We start from the raw sequence: 23,771 nt of genomic DNA, 5'->3' as shown, positions 1-23,771 counted from the left end.
CTGCTACGAAAAGCAACATGTGTCACTTCTGTTCACGTCTCTGGAGACATCCACCTCAATTCAACATGGAGACCCAACAGCTCCAGTGTCACTGACCAGCAGGTCACAGCATGGAGGTCCTGCCTGCGTTCTGTCTGCTACTCGAGCTTCTTAACGCAGTCCAAAGACATGCAGCACAGCTTCCTTGTGAGAGCCAGGGGTTTGTCTCTGTGTCAGGGGACACCCGTCTCATGAGATACCAGCTGGAATGGACCCTTAAAGCATAAAGCTATCGAAGATGACGGACTATGATTTCCCCTACCAGTAGGAACAGAGTGTTGTAGATGCTAGCAGATGGACATCTACGTGGAAAGAATGCTAAATGATCTTAATACCATGGACCAGTGTGCTGTAAACAATACACTCTGACACACGTCAAACCAACATGAGGGACTGGAACACACGGAATCAAGCAAACGGCTTTGTTAGATTGGACATGTGGTTTCAATTGACCACATATAAAAAAGGACCATCTACCAGCTGTCACATACAACATTGTCTGTACCTCGCCCCCCCACACCGGCACAGGAAAAAGCTTTCTGAAGCTTGGATTGTTGTGTGGAAGGGTCCATGCAGTTCGTCCCTTCTTCTGGTCTCCTTTTTACACAAAGTATAGGTGGGTCATTCAATAGCATAGAACTTGTGATTAAAACACTCTGGTACGCTTTTGAAGCTTTGAAATAGAGATCTTCAATAAAATGTGCTCAGACGGGACTCACATCCAAAGCTCAAATATATCAATTCTGTATGTTGAGCTTTAATAGCTTTCACGACGTCCCATGTATTGGACATGTGTCGTTCTTCAGTGTGCGCGCACACGTGGGAGTGATGCTCCTCCTCCGAGCTTCATAACCCAGGGTCCCTGGTCCTGTCGCTCTGTGAGACGCTGCTGAGCCCGAGGTAAGAACTGCACTCAGCTCCTTTCTTTCATTCACACTTCTCTCTTCAACTTTCTTTTTTCTATAGCTTCAACCACATTTGTAAATGTATTTGCTCTTTTCATATACCGTGCTTGCTTGTATTTGGAAAGGTCTAATAACCCGGTTAAATGTTTGTGTGTGTACTACTTGGACATGTTAAAGATGTACAAAGCAATAAGAGGTGTACATGGAGCTGATGGAGTACTGCTGTTGGAGGGTTGTGATCAAAGCTTGTGCCTGAAAGAGCCACACATGGACCTGAAGTGCTTTCTCCTTTGTTGGTGTCATGAGGACCACTAATGAATAATGGATGCTGTGTGTGTGTGTGTGTGTGTTATGTGATCCGTGCAGAAAGCCCACAGGGCCTCAGAGATGACGACAGGCTGTGTGAGGTCCACCCTGGAGCCTGAACATGGACCCGTGACCCAGGAGGGCAAACGCTGTAAGCACACTACGTCTCTATGTTGACATTTGATCTCCATAAGAATTTAAAATGTTATAAGAAAAACAACTGTGCCAGTGAGCCCACAACAAACCGACAGCTCAGCTACGTCAATCAACTGCATCACATGGGGTCAGGAGCGCTGGTTCGATCGCACGCTGTGGACCAGGTGTGTCAACATCTGGATGGATGCAGAAAGAGTGACGGTCGCTTCTCTTCTCATTCAGTGCTGTTGGAGCCTGAGGCCGTTATGGTGGTACCGAGGACTATTTTTAATGGGTTCTGTTCTTCCGACATCAGGCTGTGAGAAACCGTTAGTGTTCTTCATATTTACTGGTCAGGCCCCAACGAGTCATATTCAGTCAGGGTCATTTTCTCTCAACACATTTGAATGCTGTTCTGAGTCTGTGTAAATGAGCTATGAACATCATTTCTAGACAAGGTGTGGATTTATTGTGTAGAAGCATGAACCCTGCACAGCAGCACATCCATGTTTAAGATGAAATGTGTGAAGATGTCAGCATCAGCTGCTCTACACCGTTTCAGTCAAATGGAACTGCAATGTTCATGGTGTGTTTTTCACCTCTATGAACTGTCTGCCTGTGTGACAGATGAGGCGGGCCTGATGGACAGAAGGTCTGAGATGCAGGGCGATAAAGAGGAAAATCAGCAGCCAGACCAGAAGAAGAAACCTCGCAGAAAAGACACGCCCATCCTCCACTGTCCTCCACATATTCCAGGTCAGCACTTCATGCAGGTTTCCTTAAATCATGGCCTAGAAGTGCAATGAATGTTCATGCAAAGGGTCTGCGTTTAAGAGGGCGTATGAAACCCTCCACTCGTGGAAGAAGGTTGTGGTTTAGGAGCTTTTAAAGTTGAGAAATGTTTGGGTGATCAGTTTCTTCTGCTGTCATCAGATATGAGATGTCCAAACAAACAGCACGTCCAGTCTGACCTGCTTCTTCTCTGAAAGCTGACCAGCTGCGTGGTTTCTCCTCTCTCTAGGAGTGACGCGGCTGACAGCAGAGAAGCAGATGGTCCACTTGGAGGATGAGGAGAAAGACCTGAAGGATTAAAGCTAGTATTTCCCTTTAATTCTGTCAATCAATGATGTTTTATCTCAACTTTCTGGACACAAACAGCCCCCCGGTGCCTCGTGCTCTATGTTCAAAGTGTTCTGATGTGACAGTGGGCTTTGATCCAAACCGTTGCATTGTAGCTCTGGCTCTATGTCTCTAAGGTCCTTGTCCTGCTGGAAGATGTAGCTCCGCCCCGTCTCAAGCTCATCCACACTGCTTCCTGTTTTTGGCTCCATCCATCTGTCCCTCATTGTAGCTGCTGAAGAGAAGCCTCCCCCCCGCCGCGTGATGCTACCACCACCCTGTTTCCAAGTTGGGGGGGGTGTGCTCAGGGTGATGGGTGGTGTCAGCTTTCCTCCACGCAGCGTTTAGTTCAACTTGGTCTGCTCTCAGCAGAGCACCTTCCACATGTTTGCCTCGTCAGCCGGGAGTCACAGTACTCACTACACGGATCCAGACCGACCCGGAGTTTAGATCCATAACTTGATGTTTAAATTGAACATTAACGCCTTGTCTGTATCCACAGTGTGCAAGTCTCATTGTGCATTAAAACTAAGGATGTTTAAATTCAAAGGGACTCTTGATTGATTGTACTAGTAAATAACATGAATGGATCTTATAACTTATTGAATTCTGCTCTGTGAGGTCTTTCATGTGTTTGCTCATATGCTTGAAACAATGTAAGAGTTCATCGATCAATACAATATGAATCACTAATGATGTCATTGATCACTGTGTTATATACAACAGCCCTGAATTAAATGTTTGCCTCAGTCACTTTTGATGCGTTTCTTCCATCCAATATCCAGTAATATATTAGATCTACACCTGTCAGTGTGATGCAGCTTTCTTTTTGTCTCCAGAGAACGCCGTCTTCTTCTTGAGGAAGGTCCACACGTTAGAAGGTGATACGAGCAGCGTGCTGCATGAAGATCAGCTTCCACATGTCCTCCAGCACACAGAGGAGACCAGGACTCTGTGAAGCATCTTCTAGTCTGTTGTGTTGGACACTCCTCAGTGCTGATTACCTGTCCATGACTAGCCGTTCTCCTGAAGCTTCCCTGGACTGAGGCCGTGATGGAACTTCTGAGCTCCACCACCGGGGGCTCCCTGAAGACCTTTACTCCTGCTCTGAGCTCTCTCTCGGTTCTTCCTGCATCAGGATGCTCAGGTTCTCATTCATTGGAACGCCAGTGATTGGCTGCTGCAGGAACGGCTCCACGCCCCTCGGCTACTGTCGATACAGCTGTCAATCATGTTGGACCCACTCGGGCCAATGTGTCAATGCGTGACACGTGAGAGCCCCGCGGGTAGTCAGACTGACTGACACAGGTGGGTGTAGCGGGCTTTTAGTGAATAATAAAGTAACTGTTGTTCACAACAACGGGTTCAGTCACGTGGGGGATTAGTTCACTTCCGGCTTGTAGTTGGCTGAGAACGTCAGCGCCTCTGAACGTGATGCACTAACATCTGAATTCATTAGAACTGTGACACAATCAGACACGTTTTGTTCATCTTCGCAGCTTCAAACCTTCACGTTCACATCCTTTTCCTGTCATACGTCACTTATTTAATATATTATGGAGAGCTTGGCCAGATGTTGTAACTGTACAGTCTTCTTCATTTCCAGAACCCAGACTTACACCTCCATAAAAAGATCAGACGCTACTGGAATGTTTTTATTACTAAATGTAATAAAATGAATGAGGTGAAAACCTCTGTAGAACCTCTGGATCACCACTTCATCACTACATTAAGAGCAGCATTTATTGAATTCAAGAGTAGCCCCCAGTGACCCCCAGTGACCCCTAGTGATGCACCTCATCCACTTCCCTGGAAAAGATGAAGGTACTGTCATGTTCAAAAAATGAAGAAACGCCCGACGGACAGAAGGCATCTTGGACTGAAAAGCCTTCAAGAAATGAAAAGGACATGAAGGGATCAGAGGCGTGAAGTGGAGTTACAGTAAGGTTAGTGGTAGAGCAGGTTCTAGTGAACATGTAGTGAGTAGGAGGCGAGGGATTAAGTGACAGTGCAAAGGAAGCAAGTAGGAGTAAAACAAGTAGCAGACTAGCTTGGTTTAAAGGAAAGATGAGTGGTCCGATTTGAAGTCTCCTGGATGTCTGAAGGTCTCTGTTACGTCCCTAAAAGGTCTAGGGGTGGGGGACGCAAACAATGTAAAATAATAAACCCGGGATTATCATTTAATGGAAAAAACTCAACAAAGCAACTGAAAACAATCTTCAAAAGGAAGACGAGCTTGGCTTCTTTAGTTTGGTCTCCAACTGCTCACTCTGCCACAACCACCCAAACTCTGGCCTGGCACCGCCATTTATGCTCTTTCTGATCAGCTGATCAGCTGCAGCTGCTGGAGTGACATCACCAGCACACCTGAGGAGAATCACACACACACTCACACACAGCAAAACAAAACACGGCACGTAACAGTGTGGTAGTAGATGCACACTGTTCAGTGATGCTCTTTAACAAACCCAGAGGCCTTTACACAACACGCGTATTCATACGGAGATTAGATTGACTAACTATGTGACTTCTAAATGGGACTTGAAGGGAATTGGTCGCATCGTTGTGAAGCGTTTCCATGCAACGCTTTCCCCGACATGCAGATGATGAGTTTCTGTTGGTGCGTTACATAAAATGCCAATAAAATAAATTGTAATCTGTGCTTAAACCATGACAGAATACTTATGCAAGGCACTGTGTATATTTAGACCTTAGAATGCTGGCAGATACATGATGTACAATGCACAATACTGACTTCCTCCCCTCTCTGACCCGGCTCTCCTCAGGCATCTTGATATCTGTTCTAATGGAGGCTACCTGTGCTTTAGCGTTGCCATGGTGAACCGTGGAACCTGACTTTTCATACCAGTTGACCGATTTAGATTGTAAATAGATTTGCTTAATATACAATGTGTAAACTATATACTAACTGCTTCAATCCAAAGACAAACCACAAACTACTCAATGTTAACATTGTAATGAGGTATTTAGACAAGATGATTTCAGACAATTTTAGGACAGACATTTCTTATTATTTAGTTCAACACAAAAAGAGAACACTACTGAATAGGAAAAGCAATATGAAAGCCTACTACATTCAGAACAACATATACCGTATAATACGTTCCTTTCATCAATGTACATTTAAATAATAAAACCACAAATACGCAATGAGGAAATGATGCAAACTTTAAGAGTAGTTGGTCCCCAAAAGGGAAAAGAAACAAAGTGGGAACAATGCAGAAAGAGTGAAGGACACGTGTTAAGGAAACAAGTCCAACCCATCACCGTGTGATGGGAGGACTTCACACTACGGCCTCATTTCCGGCGCCGCAGAGAGATGCGCTGCAGTCTCCTAGCTTTCCCCCTGGCATCAATGGGCCGCATCTCATTGACCTTTGACCTGAGCATCCGGTAGGAGCCGGCAGAGTAGCTGGGTCTCTTGGTGTAATGCATCAGAGGGCGGTCAGGCTGAGGGCCTGCAGGGACAGAGAAATCTCAGCTGTATCCTGCTGCAAAGGCAGTGCACATGCTTTCTGGCAGCTCCCCACATTCTGATGCATTCTTGTCTTAGCTTGTGGTTTTTTGTTTGTATTCTTGTCATTACGATTGATATTTCTATACTTTTTGTCTCTTTCTATCTAGTTCCTGTTTTATTTAGTAGTGTCCTGCCTCTGCCTGCCCCTGTGATTGTCTTCTGTGTCCCTGATTGTCCAATCACCTGCACCTTCCCAGTGTATTTAAACCATGTGTGTCCCTTGCCTCTTGTGTTTGTCCGGTTCCCGTTATTGCCCTGAACCCATTTGGATTTTCTGCGAGTCCTTCCTGTCCCCTGTCCCCTGTCCCCTGTCCCCTGTCCCCTGTCCCCGGGAACTATCATGACATGAACAATTATCAACTGCTTCAACTTTTGGAATAGTTTTATACGGTTGTGTATTGCGCTGCCCCTAACCCTACAGTGAAGGAGCTTCATATAAACAGGGTTATTTTGGCAGCATTTCAACTGTATCATTTAGTATCACAATGTATACTCTGTCCTTTTCTTTTTGATTGGACACATAGTTTTGTGCAATTCCTTGATTAGCGTCTGGATGACGCTAGCTGCACAATCACCATGACAACCACCCACGCCTTTGTGATCAACCAAATAGGCTGAATCAAGAGCTCCCCTAATGGGGTATGCTTTCTCTCCCCCGCTGCTGCTTTATAAAGCCTTATAAATAAAAAATATACATATGAAATCCAGGTGAAAAGTTTTGTTCAGTTGAAAAACACCTTTTTGTCTTGAACATTGAAAAATTCACTGATTAATTTTTTGATAGTCACTGTATTATATTCTTTGAGTGCAGATTTTATATTTTCAGATTCAAAACACCTTTCATGACACTTTTTTATTAAGCACAAAGACCTATCTTTAGTCTATGATATGATGACATCATCAACACGTGGTTATTGAGGTGACTTTTTACACCAAACAATCAGTCTACAACTTTCAATGAATTAGCTTAATCTGTAGCAACATGCGTTAGGATAATTACTAATGCATCTTGAATTGCTGAAAGGATCATTGTTTATTAGAAAGGCTGGCTTGTTACTGCATCATCGTATTAGAAACCACATTATTAATATCCGGTCTTCATGCGATGTGGTGCGAACCGAATACATGATCTTCAGTCTTTGTACTTGAGGCCACATGTGGGAGCATTCCATGTTCTCTTCAGAAATGTCTAATGAATCGATCCTGAACAGTGCCCCATCCCTCGTACCTGGATAACTGAGTTAGCTGGGTCATTGTCAGGAAAGATCACACATATCAGGCTTTTCCATTCCACGGATCAAGTTTTACAAAATTACCATTGCAACACGTCAGGAAACTTGAACCTGCTCAGGCTTAATCAGCTGGATAAACCCGCCACTACCCGGAAGGAGGATGTTAGTTAGATTCACGTTTTAAAGGGAGACTTTTCCAGATCCCGATGACTTCCTATACAACCGCTATCGATGATGCCAACGACACTTATGCATTTAACATATTTACAATATTTGCTGCACATGACATCATCTGTCCCAAAAGGCTTACATCAGCACAGGAGAAACCCCCAAAAAATGAGAAATCCTTCGATGGGGTGGCCGCGCTTTTAAAAATAGACAAATTTAGAAAGCAATTTTTATGTGTCTCTGCCCACTTAAAATGTGTTTAAAGTCCTAGAAGAAAGGAGATGGTTTGTGTTCTCCCAGGTATCAGTCCTTGCCGGTAGTTTCTCTGGACATCCATTTGAATGTCCCGGGGGAAGGTCCTTATCACTTAGCCCGGATTTCTTTATTCTACTTTTGTGCAATACCCCCCAGTTCTTCTCCTGGCAGCATGTGACCCAGAGGGCGGGGTTGGCTGGCTGCTCTCAACAAGACGCACCTGTTCCTCATGCCACTAATCACCCTGCTCTGCTCTTCACTCTAGTGCCAGATTGTCCCGTCTGGTCCGTTGCTGGCGTCAGTGTAATCCAGTAAAGTTCAGCAGCACCAGAAACTACAGCTTCATCTGTTTAAAAAGATGTTCGACTGTATAACAACTCTGGTCCCATCCATTGAGATATTTTGCCTAATTATTTTATCCGTCTCCCGAATCTCTTCTCGCGGAAACGCAGGTCCGTTCTTGCCGTTTTAGGTTTGGAGAAAGGGCCACGGTTTAAATACACAGGGAAGGCACGATCGCACAGCAGGAAGTGAAGCTAACCCAGGGACACAAGAGGCAGAAAACTACAAAATAAAACAGGAAACAAACCCACACCTGGACATAGGCCTTACCAAAGTCATCTTTGGTAGTGAGGGTGAGGAGGCCCTCATCCCGCCCAGTGGGATTAGGATTTGTTTGAAGGTCTCGTATCGCTTTCAGACCCAGTTTGGTATCTACGTGGGGGTAGAGAGAATCAATGTCGTGGAGAAAAGCACTAGATGGTATAATTTATAAAAGATGTTTGGTGTCTTCTATATAGCTTTCATGCTATTGGGACAAGCAGTTAAAATGGATATCAATAAACTCTGCTATTCTATGAGACACAGTAGGAATCCCAAGTGGGACTGTCCAGGTCTTGGGATAAAGGTAGGACATGGATGGATGTGGAGGCCCCTCACCAGACACGTCGTACAATTGTAGTCATCTTTATTTCATGATTATTTTTTTTCTTTCAGGTTTTGAGGAGCAGGATGAAGGTAATGTTTTGCGTTGTTCAGCTTGGGTAAGGTGTACATTTATACCCATTAGAAGTCATTTTGAACCCTTTCTCCTTTCTCCAATAGACACATTCTTCTTCTCCTCTCCATAGTAAAAGATCTCGAGGCCCCAGGTATCTCGTCTAATTAAGTTGGTTAATGGGTGCTGAGGTAAGATTCCTTCAGGTTCCCAAAAAGAGGGGTTGATAAAGTGCTGGCGAGAGAAATGTGTGCTATAGTTGAAATGGTTCAGCAGTTTAGATTTTCCGTGCTAACTGTATAGGTCTCTGCGGAGCATCTATCTGTCCATCACTAGTGGAGCAGGAATGAAGTAGAATCCCTTCTCCAGCAGATATAATAATAATTGAATGTTTATACTTGCTGATAAACCTGCCAGATGCCAACAGGTGACATTGCTTTTTAACTTCCAATAACAATGTGACAATTTGAAAGTTATTCTGAAAATGATTCAAAGTCAAAGTATAGTCCTACATTTTTAGTGTACCTTAGCACAGTACTACTAAGTAAACGTACTACATCTATACTGTGGGGATGCTTACCCTTCTGGCACTGCTGCTTCTCATTGTGCTCCTCAGGCTTTGCCTCGGTGTAATTTGGGCCTGATGCTGAAGGTTCACCTGGCTTATTTCGTCCTTCCTCCTCTTTGGACTCTTGTACCTCCTGCTGCACATCTGTCTTCATCTTCTGTCCTGAATTGTGTCTCTCTGGCTGTGTCTCCTCTGCTGTGTCCGTCTCTTGCTGGCCACTCTCCGCTGCCTCCGTCTTGACCTTTTCCTCCAGGTCTCCCAGAACACAAACACACACTCAGTGTTGGGAAAGTTCACTTTCTACATGAACTAGTTCAAAGATCAGTTCACACATTTTAAAATGAACTAGTTCAGTTCATAGTTCAAACTTCAAAATATTTGAACAGTTCCAACTAGTTCAGTTCTTTTTTTCCATACGTTGCTGCAATGCTATTATTTTTCAAAATTATTGCCACAGCCCAGAACCACAGACAGCAATTATTTTATCAGTTTTAACACTGAAGCTATGCATCAGATTTCATCTTCATATCCAGTTTTGAATCCTTATCCAAACAGGGTTCACATTAGCATTGAGGGGATTGTTGCTTTAATGTTGCTGTCCATTCACTCCACACTAGCAGCAGCTGCAGCGTTCACCCCTACAGTACATCCTCAAACACATGCTGCTTGAATGGTCTTTTTTAAATAAGGAATAAAAACACGACAGTTATCATTAAGGTGCAAATGTTTGCAAAGAAAGGTCAGATTCCTCCCATCCTCACCGACCTTGTCAGTAACTTCATAAAACTCTTTTAAATTATTATACGCCGCCTCTTTGCTACACGCAGCTGTCGCCTCCATGCGTTTCTTTTTTTTTTTGATGACGCATGCGCGGTGCGACGCACACACACACACACACACAGACACACACACACACACACCGGCCACGCCGGCTACTGGACCTGAACCGTCTCTGTTCCTGGACGCCTACCCCGAGACTTTATAAAAAGACCGTCCCTTTGATCTCCCGTGTAAAAATAATGTGATTCTTTTGTAGGGCTGTATATGGTGAACTTTACCAGATGATAAAAATCTAAATTGACAGTAAATAACAGGGGTTATTTGTCTGTCTGGCGCCCAACGTTTGTTTCTGAGTAGAGACCCCCCCCAACGCTACAATCAGAAGGAAGATGCTTGTGTTAGTAAAAGCCAGACTGCATTTGTCACAAGCTAAGTAGTCCATGGACATGCATGTGTTAAATAATGACATGATCAAATAACCAGCGCTACGATGTCTTCTCAGAGCTAATACGCTCAGCTGGTTCTCAGATGTGTGTTTGAAAATGTCGACTGGAAGGAGCCATGTAGAGAGTGAGAGATGATACAAGGTGCTAAGAATGGCCACCTCTGGTTGCCTGGGCCTTCCACGTCTCCCTGTTGTGGAGAATCTCCTTGTTCCATGTGACCTTGAAGCCCTTGAAGTCCACCGTGGTCAGAGAGCAGCTGCCCTCTGAGCCTGTACTCTTCACACTGGACCGCTTTCCATCGCTGCCACTGACGCTGTAGTCACTGTGGACAGTGTGGACAGTGTGGACAGTGTGGACATGTGCACACAGACACACAGACATGATGAGGTGCGAAGCCGTCAACGTTACCCTTCAAAGTAAAAGCATTAATGTGTGGACATGTAAACATTTGTATATTATTAGATGATATGCAGCTATGCTATTCGTGCTTAAGGCTCTAGTCTATGAAAGTACTAGTTTCCTTTAAGAAACAGTGTGTAGCGTATCGGGGGATCTGTTGATGGAAATTGAACATATTATTACTCAGTATTTTCATGTTCCTACGGTAGCCCAGAATGGACAAATCCAAACAATTGAAATTGGGGCCTTTAGGTGTGTTTTAGTCTTTATGTTTGACTACCTGTCCTCGTAGTACTGATCAAATTGTCATTTGACTTTTTTTCCTTATTACGTGCGCTTCATATTGACATATTCCCAATATTTCTTGACAACCGTCGTTCGGTCGCTCCACCCCCCCCCCCCCCCACGTCAGCCATATTTGTCGGTGAGGGGAAGAAGGGAGCAGGTTGAAGACGGCTGATCTACTCGACAGGATCATCTCAAATAAGTGTTTGGAAGGTCATGCAGGACATGCGCCTTGTGTTTGTCACCTGGAGCGTCTGAAGGCCGCCGTTCCAGATGGCGACGCCTCCTCAACGAGCCCAGTCACAATTCTCTCCATCATTTCTGTCAGCACTGTGAATGTTGGTTCCACGATGAAGTCGATGAATCCTGCCAGAAGACACGCCCACTTTACCTTGTTGATTCCAATTTGTAGTGACATATCTGTTGAACTAAGTAATAATAGTTCATGAAAATCATTTAGTTTTCATACTTTTTAATAGCCATATATGCTAGTTCCACTAAACCAGATACAAATATTGGTCCACCTTATAAACACTTTCCATAACAGAGGTACACTCTGTACAGATGGAAAAAAAACAACTCCATATGAAGGAACCAGAGTTGTGGTGTCCTTTCTTCTTCTTCTTCCTTCTTACCAATCTGAGACTGTGCCACCATGGTGGATTTGCGGTCACAGAGAGGAGAGAACGGTAGACCCAGCTCTGCCTCTTTATCACCCTAAAGCAGACAAAGCAGAGATACAAGGTGCTGCCATCAAGGCTCAGCAACACAACATTTCATTACACATTAGTATTTATTAGTGTGTCATTTGTAGATATAATGTTTGCCATAGCAAAGCAAAAAAACGATGTGCAAACTTTGTCCTCTTCTTTTTTGTCACTTTACAGCATTGCATGAATGAAAAGCCTGCTCCTTTATTAAAAAGGCCCCGTTTCTGGGTGGTGACCTGTCTAAAGAACTCCTCCAGAAGGGATGTGGTCCAGCGATGATGGAGGTCCCAGCGCTTGGCAGGGTGGCTGATGTCTGCAGTGTGCAGCAGCAGGGATAAGGCCTTTGGTTTGTCCAGCCTGCAAGTACAGTCCAGTTAGTGAAGGCTTGTCAAACCGAAACATACAGGTCTTTGTGGCACCATTGGATTCTTTCAGCATTGTGAAGGACTGGAGTGACTGGCAGCGCGAGGCGGGACCGACCCAGACGTGAAACACTCACGCCTCATGTTGCTGCAGGTGGCTTTTCATCCCTTTGATCTGCTGGAAGTGGCAGGACATGTCTGTGGCCAACACCATCTCCACCACCAGAGCCCGAAGCTCTCTGAAAGAGGGCAGGCAGTAGAACATGGGAAAAGACACTCGGCTGTATTGCTCCAAACAACATTGCTAGATCAATGCAACTCTCCTCCAAACTACTACCAGTAGGAACCACCAGTAGGAACCAGTATTTTACAAGCAGTGACTTGCACTGTAATTTGGGGGTTGTATTGTGTTTAAAATGACAAGTCATTGAATGGAAAAAGCTGTAAAACAGGACGTCCCTTGAGCTGGGGCGGTCTTCACCAACCTCCAGTCGTCTTTGGAGAGATTAGAGAGAATGTTCATGTCATCACTGTGCTGTAGAAGGCGATATGCAGCACTGACGTGGTAGTTCTCCAGAACAGCTCGGTCATTGTACAACATGGCGGTGTCTGACCTGCAAATCCGACACGGCTACTTCAAACCATCATCATAATAATGCCAACAATGTATGAGGTGAAGCTCATTTGACTATCATTCATAATACATCTCTTCATGTCCCAGTACTGGAAACATAGTGTCAACTGTCCTCAGAGACTGCAGGGACAGAAGTGCTACAAACGAGGCCACGTGGGAACTACCTTGTCTGGATGTGGAAGTTGTTGGTGGTGCCTGTGTGCTCGTAGTCATGAATGGCAGCTGCAAAAATGATGGCAAAGATCTCCAACTCACTGAGCCAGTGCTGGAGGACAGAGGCAGACAGACAAGGAGGAATGTGTGAACCGGGAGGAAAAGATGAAGATACACTTCACAGGGAGTAGAAAACCAGAGTGTGGTTCTCCTGCTGGAAATGAAACAGCACACAGGTCTCTTTGCCGGTTGTCAGTGTGCCTGAACCACCTCAAATAGTAGCTCAAATGAAAGCAAACAGAGGGTCTGGTGCACAGTGCTTCGCTTTATGCTGGAGGTCACTGTGTGAGGAGGCCAACCGAGGAGATGGAGACCCCGACCCGAGGTCCTCCCGGGTGTCCATGAAAGTCACAAACTGGAGAGTCAAAAGCCTTCCGTCCACATCGCACTGGTTGGACCAACTCCCAAGTAGTCAAGTCACTCTCTACCTACATGAATAAAAGTCACTTAAACCTCTTTCAGTCAGAGACAACACTAACTTAGCTATTGCATCGTTATTATTTACCTGTCATTTAAACCATCCCCATTGGATTCTGAGGTATAAAAGCTGTGCCGAGTGACTTGTAAAGATCCACTGAGGAAGTGTGCAGGCCCTAAACTTACCACCATGCCGGTCTTGAGGAGGAGGTAATGAATGGTCTGTGTGACGTCAGCCGCATGCATCAGGTTGTGATAGGGATTCTTGTGTTTGCTGTAGCCCACTTCCAACGAGTCCACGAAGGATATGAGGGCAGAAACCGGGACCTTCCACACAACAAAAGGAACCATGAGTTGCTTCACATAATTGTAGAAGCACTATAGAGATCTTGTCATGTTTAACCCAATGCGTTCCCATCACTAGAGACAGAGGCAATGCAGTTTGTTGGCATACCTTGAAACGGTTGATCAAGTCATATCTGGTGAATAGCTCATAGAAGATGAATTTTAGAGCGTGGTCCCCACTGGCATCGTTCAGTGCAAACACATCAAAGGACCACGTGTCCACATGCTAGAAAAGACACACAGGAACAAGTTTATGAGCTCATCAATGTCCACATGTTCAACTGCTCATGTCTGTGCTTACTTTTATAAGGTACTATAGATAAGAAAACATCACTAACTATACTATACTACTTTTATCTTAAGACTAGATTATAGTAAGTAAAAGAAAGACCTGAAAGTATTAGGAAGCTAACATGCTGCTCTGTGTGTGTGAGTTAAATGCACCTTCCTAGTTATCCAACCACAGTGCTGTAACACTTCATGGCATCATTCACACATTGCTGTGAGGAGATACCAGGACCTCCTGCCCATCAGTCACTAGCATTCACACTATCCACACTGTAGTCACACTACAGGAGCAACGCTGGGCTCAGGTTCTTCCCCACAGACGCGTCATCACGCAGGTCAGCAGGGCGTGGGGTCGAACCTCCTAAACTCTGACTGGAGGACGAGGCAGCTGTAAACACTGAGATATTTAGATTGCTCCTCCCCCATCACACCTGACCGACTCACTTAAACAATTTCCAAATCTAAACCTTCTACCTGTCTCTGGGATCCATCCACACAAAGCTGTTTAAACAAGTTTACCTTAATAAACCTCTTATATAACGAGCCTGGCCTCTACTTGATGACATGTTAGTGTTGTGATGTGTAAAGATCAGTTCATATGTTACTGGTGTAGAAAGATAGCAATATTCCACACAAAAAAGAACTATATCAGCCCTACAAATACACATGGAGGTACCAGGCTGAAACCACATCTACATGGCAGCCCAGTTTATAAGTTTCTAAAGATATTGATAGAGTGAGTATAAACTACTACTAGAGGAGGCTTTGAAGGCCTCAAGGCAGAGGAAGGGGAACATCGTTATATCATAAATAGATGAATAATTGATCCTAACCTTCCTACTTTAAACCAAACACAAATGAATACCTTGAGAACAGTGATGACGTCTTGTGGATAAGTAAGACCGACGATGTGGGAGGTCCGTCTGTACATCCTGTCACAGAGATATAACACAGGGTCACATCTCCTCTCTCCAGATTTCACATTAGCAATAGTAAAAAAGTAAGTATTATCGAAGGATCTCAGCATCATTAAATGAATTCAAAACTAGAAGAAGAGGCGTATTGTGAGCGGCTGTACGCTCTGGTTTAACTTCCGCTTAGTTCATGTCCAACACAGTCTGTTAATGTACAAATGTCAGCTGTCTATTACGGAATCTTACAGACACAAACCACACTGATGGCATGAAGAAGAGTTAAAGCCCCGTTATTATTGGACATGTTTACAATCCAAAGCCGAAGGTGTTTTGGGTGCTCGCTCCTTTAGCTTGACGCACGCTCCTGATCTTGAATCTAGAATCGATTGCTCTTCCTTAGTGTCCCGGATGTTGCTGTGTCAAGGTTGACATTTTTTGGGTTGAATATTGTAACCTCCATTTCTGTTGCGGCTGAATATTTCAACAGTTTTTTTTTTTTTAGGTTGAATTTTTTTGCGGTGTTTTAATGTTGAAAAAACGTTCAGGTACATAATTTCATTGAATAAATATTCACTGCTAGAAATTCAATCACCTTTTTATTCCAACCCCCGATGGCACAGATTTACTTCCATACAAGGACAGTGGACTGGTTGGTGGTTGTATCCGACCGATTGTGGTGGGCCGGTCAAAAGTGCCAGGGCCCTTTTTTTGTCCCAGTCCAGCCCTGCAGGCAGGCAGGGTGAGTTGTGCACATTGTTTGGGATGCAGAGAACATGCTGCACGCCATGCTCTTCGTAAAGTTGATTCGGCGCTTAAGACACTTCTGGATGGGTTCATTATATTCCCTGCCGATGTCCGAGTGTCATTCATCAGTCATTCATCACTTACTGAAAATGCATTCCTATCTCTATTAATTACGGAGCTTATCATTATTTTAGACTATGATTAAGGTGGACTCATGATAATAATAGAGGGGATACATACATTTGCACACACATTTAAACTGCTAGTTCCATATGGTGGGTTCATGATCATCTCCTGCTCGTCAGAAGAGAGTTTATTTTCCGTTGCCAGTGATCAACTCCTCCCCCTTTAGGAAGCACACACACAATTATCCTGATGACTGACGTCTGCTTCCAATTAATGACATTAAGCCCCAGGTTAGTTTGAGCTGGCTAATACGACATGTGATTGACTTAGTCGCACCACGTTCAAGTAACAAGGACCAGGTGTCCCGATTTAACACGTATCCCTTTGACCATTAACAGCAAACAATCACCCAGTGGAGTCGACCATGTTTGTACCCTATTCAGCTATTGGTCCTACTGGTTGATGACGGTAATGCAGAGTTGTGCTATTATTATTAGCCATGAATCATTTATGTTATCTGTGTTATATTATTCATGTAAAACCTTGAATCAAACATCACAGATCATGACTAAACAACTATTTAAGGCACTAATATTCCAGATGACATCAAATACACCAAACAAGCCAAACCTCTCCACAAAGATGCCAGCCTGCACTGCATGGACGATGCTGCGGAAGCGCGGCTTGTCGTCGCTACGGCGCAGCATCAGGACCGTCTGCCGGGTAAAAGTGGAAGCCAGCCAGTCCCGAACCTCTGACGGCACCGAGTCCGACCGGATGTCCCCCAGCTCGTCCTCTGGATCCACCAGCTGCCTGCAAGGAGACACGCATTAAACTAAAAGTCATAAAAAAAGATCACAACTTCTCACCAAAGCTGTTGACCCCTGATCTTCATCAACAGATTGAAGGATTGTCTTATTCACTACTCAATAAGCACAAAATTAAAATATTCTGTACAACATGGTTTGTCAGATTTTCGCAAACAATTGTGTCACACGTTAAACACTTGGCTGATATGAAGCGTTTTTTTACCAGCGTTCAGACACACACATTTAACTGAAACGTACTGACGTCCTTTTGTCGAGACACAAGACTATTGGTTTACTTTTAGGTCAGCCATTGTTTGTATAACGTGGTCTTCTGTCACCAATGCATTCATGTGCAGGCCCTACTGTCCCATAAGGAATAAGGCGGTGCAGCAATAATTGAAACAATTCTGTGTTAGAAGCTTGGAAACCGTATTGAGCTAAGTCACAAGTTACTCATTAAACTAAATATATTACAAAATATATACACATAGACTTAATAATAATTATTAATATATAATAAAATTATATGAATGAATGATAATGTATATTGTAATTTATTAATCATCCATGGACAATCTTGCCCCTTACTACATTACAGTGTTTTCATGGGGAATTGCAGTTAATATAGTCTGTTAAGATATTGACAGAGCTTTACTTTAGCTTCAAAATGCTTTAGACAATTTAGCTTGTGTGTAAGTTATCCAAATGTTTGATCAAGAAAAGAACTAATCTACCCGAAAACGTTATCATTTAGAAATCAGTGAGGATGCCTCTGGGCTACACAAATAGCACGGTACCATGTGCCATTAAAAGGATGGGGGACCCGAGCTCTGTTGATGAGCCCGACTGCTGACAGGCAGGAGGTCTTAGTCCTGATGGACCTCAGCCTCCTGCCGGATGGAAGGGGCACAAACAGTTCATGTCCAGGGTGGGAGGGGTCGGCTACAATCTTTCTGGCCCGCTTCAAAGTCCTGGCAGCGAACAAGTCCTGGAGAGACGGCAGATTGCAGCCAATCACCTTCTCTGCAGAGTGGATGACACGCTGCAGCCTGCCCTTGTCCTTGGCTGTGGCTGCAGCGTACCACAAGGTGATGGAGGAGCAGATGATGGACTCCATGATGGCCGTGTAGAAGTCATCATCGTCTGTGGCAGGTTGAATTTCTCCAGCTGCCTCAGGAAGAACGTCCTCTGCTGGGCCTTCTTAGTGATGGAGCTGATGGATGATGATGTGTTCATCCCCCATGCATAGCAGACATGTTTTGTTCTGACTAACCTTACCCTGCTTTTTTTTCAAATGTTTGCGTTTGGCCATTTCTTTACGTCCTCCTCCCACCTCTGCTCAAAAGTCTATTTAGTTGACTCAAGTGAATCATTTTAAAATCCCTTGTGTGTCAAACAAAAAATGAACTTTTTCTTCTGCACATGTTCATGGATTATTTGACCAAAGCAGAACTGAGCTGAAATCTCTTGCCTGGCTTCCTCAATGTACAGAGATTCTAGGACTGAGGCGGCGTGGTCCAGGTTTTTCTTCAGGTCAACCACAGATGCCTCCCCCCTTTCCAGCTGCTTCACAAGACAGCGCAACCTGCAACACACATAGTGGCCGAAGCACATCTGCACTCCATTCAAACAATCCCAAAAGCTTGATTGGGAAGGTATACAATCTACATCTCATTCGCCTTTAGATAGATTTCGATATATATCTCCTGAGGCCACCTCCCACAGATGATTTGGGATTAGCATGATCGCGATCACGATAGCATGTAATAAAAGACATTTAGCGTAAGGGCATGTTTATTTAACCCAACTATATTATGTTTGGGGTCAATTTGACCCCAAGCTGCTTTAGCTGTATAAAGCATAATCCTATGGTCTGTTGATCTAAATGTCAATTGCAAATCAACTACAATTTCAGGGTCACTTTTAAAATATTTTGGAGCATCCTTTGCTACTGGTCAGGATGAGCTACCTACTTCCCCTGCTACACATGACTCTGCTGCTGGAATAGTCTCAGAGCCTCAGGATGAGGACCAGCCATCTACCTCATCAGCTACACAGGCCTCTTCTGGAATGGTCCTTCAGGATGAGCTACCATCGATCTCCTCTGCTACACATATGTCTCCACCAATATCTGATATTGAAGATGAAGACCTCTTTGCCTGTACTTCTCCCCGGCATGAGTCTTCAGGTGTGTCTGTGTGTGTGTGTGTGTGTGTGTGTGTGGGGTGTGTGTGTGTGTGTGTGTGTGTGTGTGTGTGTGTGTGTGGAGGGGGTATGACTAGCCTACAACACAACTAGACAACTGCAATTTAATGTATTTGTATATTGTTCTTATTCTCTCTGCTCTTGTTTGTTTTTATATACTGTATATATCTGATGTATATATGTATATATTTTGGCAGATTTATGGATATAGTGTATATTCATTTAAGTTCTGATAACTTATACTGACATATTTTGTGCAAATGTGTAAAACGTGTGTTTACTGTTGTAATTGCAACAGTAACTGGATTCTGTTAAGTGTGTTTTTCTAATGTAATTTTCTCTATTTATTTTTTTTTGGGGGGGGGCTTAAACGGGGTCTCGCCCTGGATGCCATTCAATGCAGAACCGCCCCTGGGTGAGTGGAACTTAAAGTAAAGGACACTGTTTAGCAAAGGCACCAAGAAGAGCTCCTCTTCCACACCTCCCTTCATCACTTGGCATGTGAATGATACATTTATATAGTCAGAGTTTATGAGTGTGTGTGTGTGTGTGTGTGTGTGTGTGTGTGTGTGTGTGTGTGTGTGTGTGTGTGTGTGTGTGTGTGTGTGTGACCTGTCAGCAGTCTTCTGCACGGTGTCCGGGGCACCAAGGACCGGCAGCTCATCGGCCAGGATCTCTTCATTCTGAATTCCGTTGTAGTCAGTGATGCCAACAGCAGCTGGGACGGCAGTGCACAGTGCATTCTGGGACCGTGAGCCTGAACAATTTACATCAAAACGCTTGCTAGCATTTCCACGTGTGCAACGTCAATGTTTGAATCAATCAACGACAAAAGTCATTGATGCAATAAGCAATAAAACGGAGGAGGAGGACGTGTTGGAAGAGACACAGAGGAGTGTCTTATACAGCGGCCAGAAAAAGGATCTCTCAACTACAAAGGACGCTCAGGCCCACTGTTACTAATCTGAGAATGAATTCCTAATATTGCAAAAAGACAGTTAAAGAATGAAGTTTGGATAGAATTTTCTGACAAGCCATTGGCCAACTTTTTGCTGCCTTCAGTTGTTTGACTGTTTGCACTGACAGCTGGCTCAGTGTCCCCTTCTGCAGGGGACGTATTCATGGAGGACAGAACCCACCGAACCCATTACAGAGAATCCAAGTTTGATGAACTCACGTGCCAAGTGGGCCAGTGGAGAGCGGGAGCTCGGCCCCGCCTCGTTGGCAACTGAAAAAAAGAATGTGAATCTCTTTCATTTTACATCCTTACTGGTACTTTTGGTCCGATAAGCAGCACTTCTATTGTCTAATGACGACAGGGTGCCAGGGACACACCACATCCACTTTAGTGACCTCATATTCACCCCCAGGATACCTCTCCCCAACCTGTGTTTAATGTCACACAGTAACCTGCCGTCCCATATTGTGGACGTATTGTTCAGCCGGTCCTGTACGTATATTTATGCTTGTGTGTGAAACTTTTCACAAAGGGAACATGTTTCCAACCAAGTGATTAATCAATGAAATGACTAGAAAAGAATAAGAACCAAATCATTAAAAGGACAAATAACACTTGACCTTCCCAACCCAGAACCACGACCAAAGGGTTAGTGTGTGTGTGTGTGTGTGTGTGCGTGTGTGTGTGTGTGTGCGTCATGGGGGGTGGAGGGCAGCTGGAATCAGGAAGTGAAGGAGGACACCACTTCATTAGTGATAATGGTTCCCTGAGCTCCGCTGCCTAACAACTGACAACACACCAGTCAACACGATGTCACATTCAACTCCCAGTCTCTTGGTTGCCATGGAGACAGCAGTCTGTAAACTCTGATTTCCAATGCTTTCTCTCTACTGCTGCGTATTCCTCTCCGTGTGTAAGGTACTCATCATATAGACAGATGCTATGAGGCCAGATGTGGACATCAGTCCACACCCATGTCTCCTGGAGCAGGTCCTACTGCGGCTGGACCATCGGGCTACAAATGGTTGATCAGTCCAACGCTCTACAAATGAGGACCATGACACAACCTGGGAAACCATTCCCTTAAGGAGCTGCTTTGAGCTCGTTGCAGGAGGAACAGACGACAGCATCAAACTGCATCAAGTACAACTCTGAGTTTGTTCATTCAAATCCTTTCAATAGTAAAGCCTGGCGGAAGTAGGAATCACGGTGATGCTGTTTCAGCATAAATGGGAAGCTTCTTTTAAAAGCTTTGCCAGATTTCACTGTGGCCAAAGGAAGTCCACCAATCAGAGCCTGGAGTCTCCAACACGGCTGTCAATCACTGCGAGTGAAGTTCACAATCTAACTAAGCGGCGCTGAAATACTGTGTGACCTGTTTCAGAGGCATGTTTCAGCTCCTCTCCTCTCATTAACACACAGATGGTGTCTGCTGTCCTACAGTCAAGATACAGTTTCATTGGAGTTACCAAATGTTGTTTTAAAGCCGTCATTACAAAAACCTATTTTTATCTGTTGAGCAACAGCACCAAGCAAAGCCTGTGTGTGTCTCTCTCACACACACACACACACACACACACACACACACACACACACACAGTGAAACAAAGAGCATCTCACCAATGGTGAAGCTGAAGCCATCGATGCAGAAAGTAGCACTGCGACACTTTTTAAATGCCTGTTTTTTAGACGTTGGTTGTGTCATTGCGGCTCCTGATGTGGTCCCTCAGTGGGGGGGGGGGGGGGGCGTTCAAATGCTGCCCGTTTCCTCTTTGCTCCTCGCCCCTCAAGGCTGGTGTGATTGTGCAGCAGCGCTCTGTTCTCCCCATATGTCTCTTTGTCCCCTGGGACATAGGACATTCACACCGGGTGAATAGGGACGTGCAGTTCCTGCCTTTGGCCACAGGGTGAAGCATTGCCATGGAGATGCATTTAAGTGGGTGCCTGCTAATGAGCACAGGCAGACTCGGGGTAATCAGGAGAATCGGGAGAGTTCCCGGTGGGGGGGGCTTCACTTCAGGGCCGGTGGAGAATGTCACGTTGGTCCATCTTCTCTTAAATTAGGCTACACACGTCAGGGAGGACGGATGGGAGGAAGAGGCCAGGAGGGGCTGAAAAAAAGGGCATTGGAGAAGGATGCTGCCAAATGTGCCAACTTAGCGATTTATTTGAAAGAGGACAAACACAAGAGACACAGGCCTAATGATTAGCAACGTAACTATTCAGCTAACGTTGTGGCTTTGTTAACCTATTCGCAAGCAAAATATTAAATTGAATTAATTACCCTTTTTGTATCACCCACTATCCATAGACGATCCATAGACTTTGCAAATCTTATGCATATATTGATAACAAAACTCAAATCTTTGTAGCTTCTGAGCAGCAGATAAGCCAGTCCCCTGCTGAAAACTAGGCTGTGGGTACAGGGACAGGTAGAGAGGATAACACAGTAAACAACATGAATTAAAGTTATTTAACATATCAAAGAGCACTATATGACACAGTTCTAGATGCCTACGTAGCTGAAACCAGTGCACTGATGAGGCGGTTACTGATGCTGATAACTGTATATACACTACTGAGTTGAACTGTAAACATTAGTTCAATATTTGAAAGAGGGGGATACGTTTCAAATGCTTTATTTATTTCTGCTTTTGTTCATTTATCAACCTATCCTTGTGGAATAGTGGAATATTTTGTGTTAACTTCTCAGCTTAAGTGGGTTATTATTTAACCTTTACATTATTTCCAACTTTTCTTCTCTCATCTGTGGAATTACTGGACATTCTAGTCAAAGATCTGCTCACCTTTACGCCGGAGGAGAGGAAAACGTGCCGGTGTTACGCCCCTGCAATGGGGAGAAATAATCACCAGAGTGATTTTGTGGTGTTTCCTCAGTAAACGCATTTACTAGAATGAGGACAACCCCGCGAATTCCAGACCATGAGGCGAAGACAAAACCAATCGGTCCCTGCACAGCTGATCAGGCCACACAACAGATAAAATACCATAGACCCAACATAAGTAGATTAACAGAGTTTATATAACAACAACATAACCATCATTTGTACTTGTCACACTCTCCCCTGCACAATAAATGTTGTTTCCACATTAACAAAAATGAACATTTCCTCATTTTCGCAACCTGACTTGGCGATCCTCTGTGAGTTGGGACTGAAAGTTCCAAGGCCACAATTTGAAGATGGTCAACAGTCAGCAGATCATAAACACGAGGTCAGAGTCCAAGTCTGGTGACTGGCCAGATCTAAAAAACAGCCTGTATTTTGTCCATGACAGCAGATATGGGAACCAGTCCATTACTTGCCCATGACAACAGTCTGGCAGCAGATTCTACAATGTCACCCGGGCTTAATCCCATGTCAAGTCCATAGGCTCACCCCTTCTGGAGCCCATCCATGAAGGAGGGTTGGAAGTAGTATGGCTGTAGAGATGGCAGCCATGGCACCAGCCCTGGTGCATGCTAGTACGGCAACATCTGCTGCACTGGTTGAACACTGTAGCAGGAAGGGATACCAAGCTGATCATAAGTCATGCGCCTTGGTGGGTGCCTGTCTCTCTGTGGTCGCTGGTAGGGCAAGTCCTCGGATCCAGCAGCAGCAGCACTTGATGAGGAAGAAGTTTCAATTGAAGGTCCATCCAGCACGTTTCTATCAGGTAGGTCTATTCCCTCATCAAACAGGCTTTCAGCAGGTGTGTTCAACCCCTCCAGCTGGTCTCCTGCTGGGGGCCTGTGTCCAAATCCTGTTACTGATTCCCCAAATTCTTCCTTTCTTTCCACTGTGGACACTATGGACCAGCGTGGCTCGTAATGATGTTCGTCCTCATTTCTACTCCCTTCGTCAGTTTCCAGAGT

General features: G+C 44.6%; 2 protein-coding genes across 2 annotated transcripts; one reads left to right on the top strand and one right to left on the bottom strand.

The window, feature by feature from the left end:
- The first annotated feature begins 236 nt into the window (after positions 1 to 236).
- Positions 237 to 3,990, top strand: ppp1r17 (protein phosphatase 1 regulatory subunit 17). Its single transcript, XM_037455749.2, has 4 exons — positions 237 to 939; positions 1,311 to 1,401; positions 2,013 to 2,141; positions 2,407 to 3,990. The coding sequence occupies exons 2-4, from the start codon at positions 1,332 to 1,334 to the stop codon at positions 2,475 to 2,477; spliced, it is 270 nt and encodes an 89-aa protein (XP_037311646.1). The 5' UTR covers positions 237 to 939; positions 1,311 to 1,331; the 3' UTR covers positions 2,478 to 3,990.
- Positions 3,991 to 5,465: 1,475 nt separating this feature from the next.
- pde1ca (phosphodiesterase 1C, calmodulin-dependent a) lies at positions 5,466 to 22,053 on the bottom strand. Its single transcript, XM_037455748.2, has 17 exons — positions 21,518 to 22,053; positions 20,117 to 20,167; positions 19,552 to 19,696; positions 18,206 to 18,319; positions 16,556 to 16,738; positions 15,007 to 15,073; positions 13,963 to 14,079; positions 13,695 to 13,835; positions 13,043 to 13,143; positions 12,730 to 12,858; positions 12,382 to 12,483; positions 12,119 to 12,239; positions 11,808 to 11,889; positions 11,418 to 11,538; positions 10,647 to 10,810; positions 9,275 to 9,517; positions 5,466 to 5,983 (listed from the first exon to the last, which is right to left on the bottom strand). The coding sequence occupies exons 1-17, from the start codon at positions 21,600 to 21,602 to the stop codon at positions 5,823 to 5,825; spliced, it is 2,127 nt and encodes a 708-aa protein (XP_037311645.2). The 5' UTR covers positions 21,603 to 22,053; the 3' UTR covers positions 5,466 to 5,822.
- Between the last annotated feature and the right edge of the window lie 1,718 nt (positions 22,054 to 23,771).

Source organism: Pungitius pungitius, chromosome 19, assembly GCF_949316345.1.
Source record: "Pungitius pungitius chromosome 19, fPunPun2.1, whole genome shotgun sequence".
NCBI lineage: Eukaryota > Metazoa > Chordata > Actinopteri > Perciformes > Gasterosteidae > Pungitius > Pungitius pungitius.
This window is presented reverse-complemented; position numbering and strand designations above follow the sequence as displayed.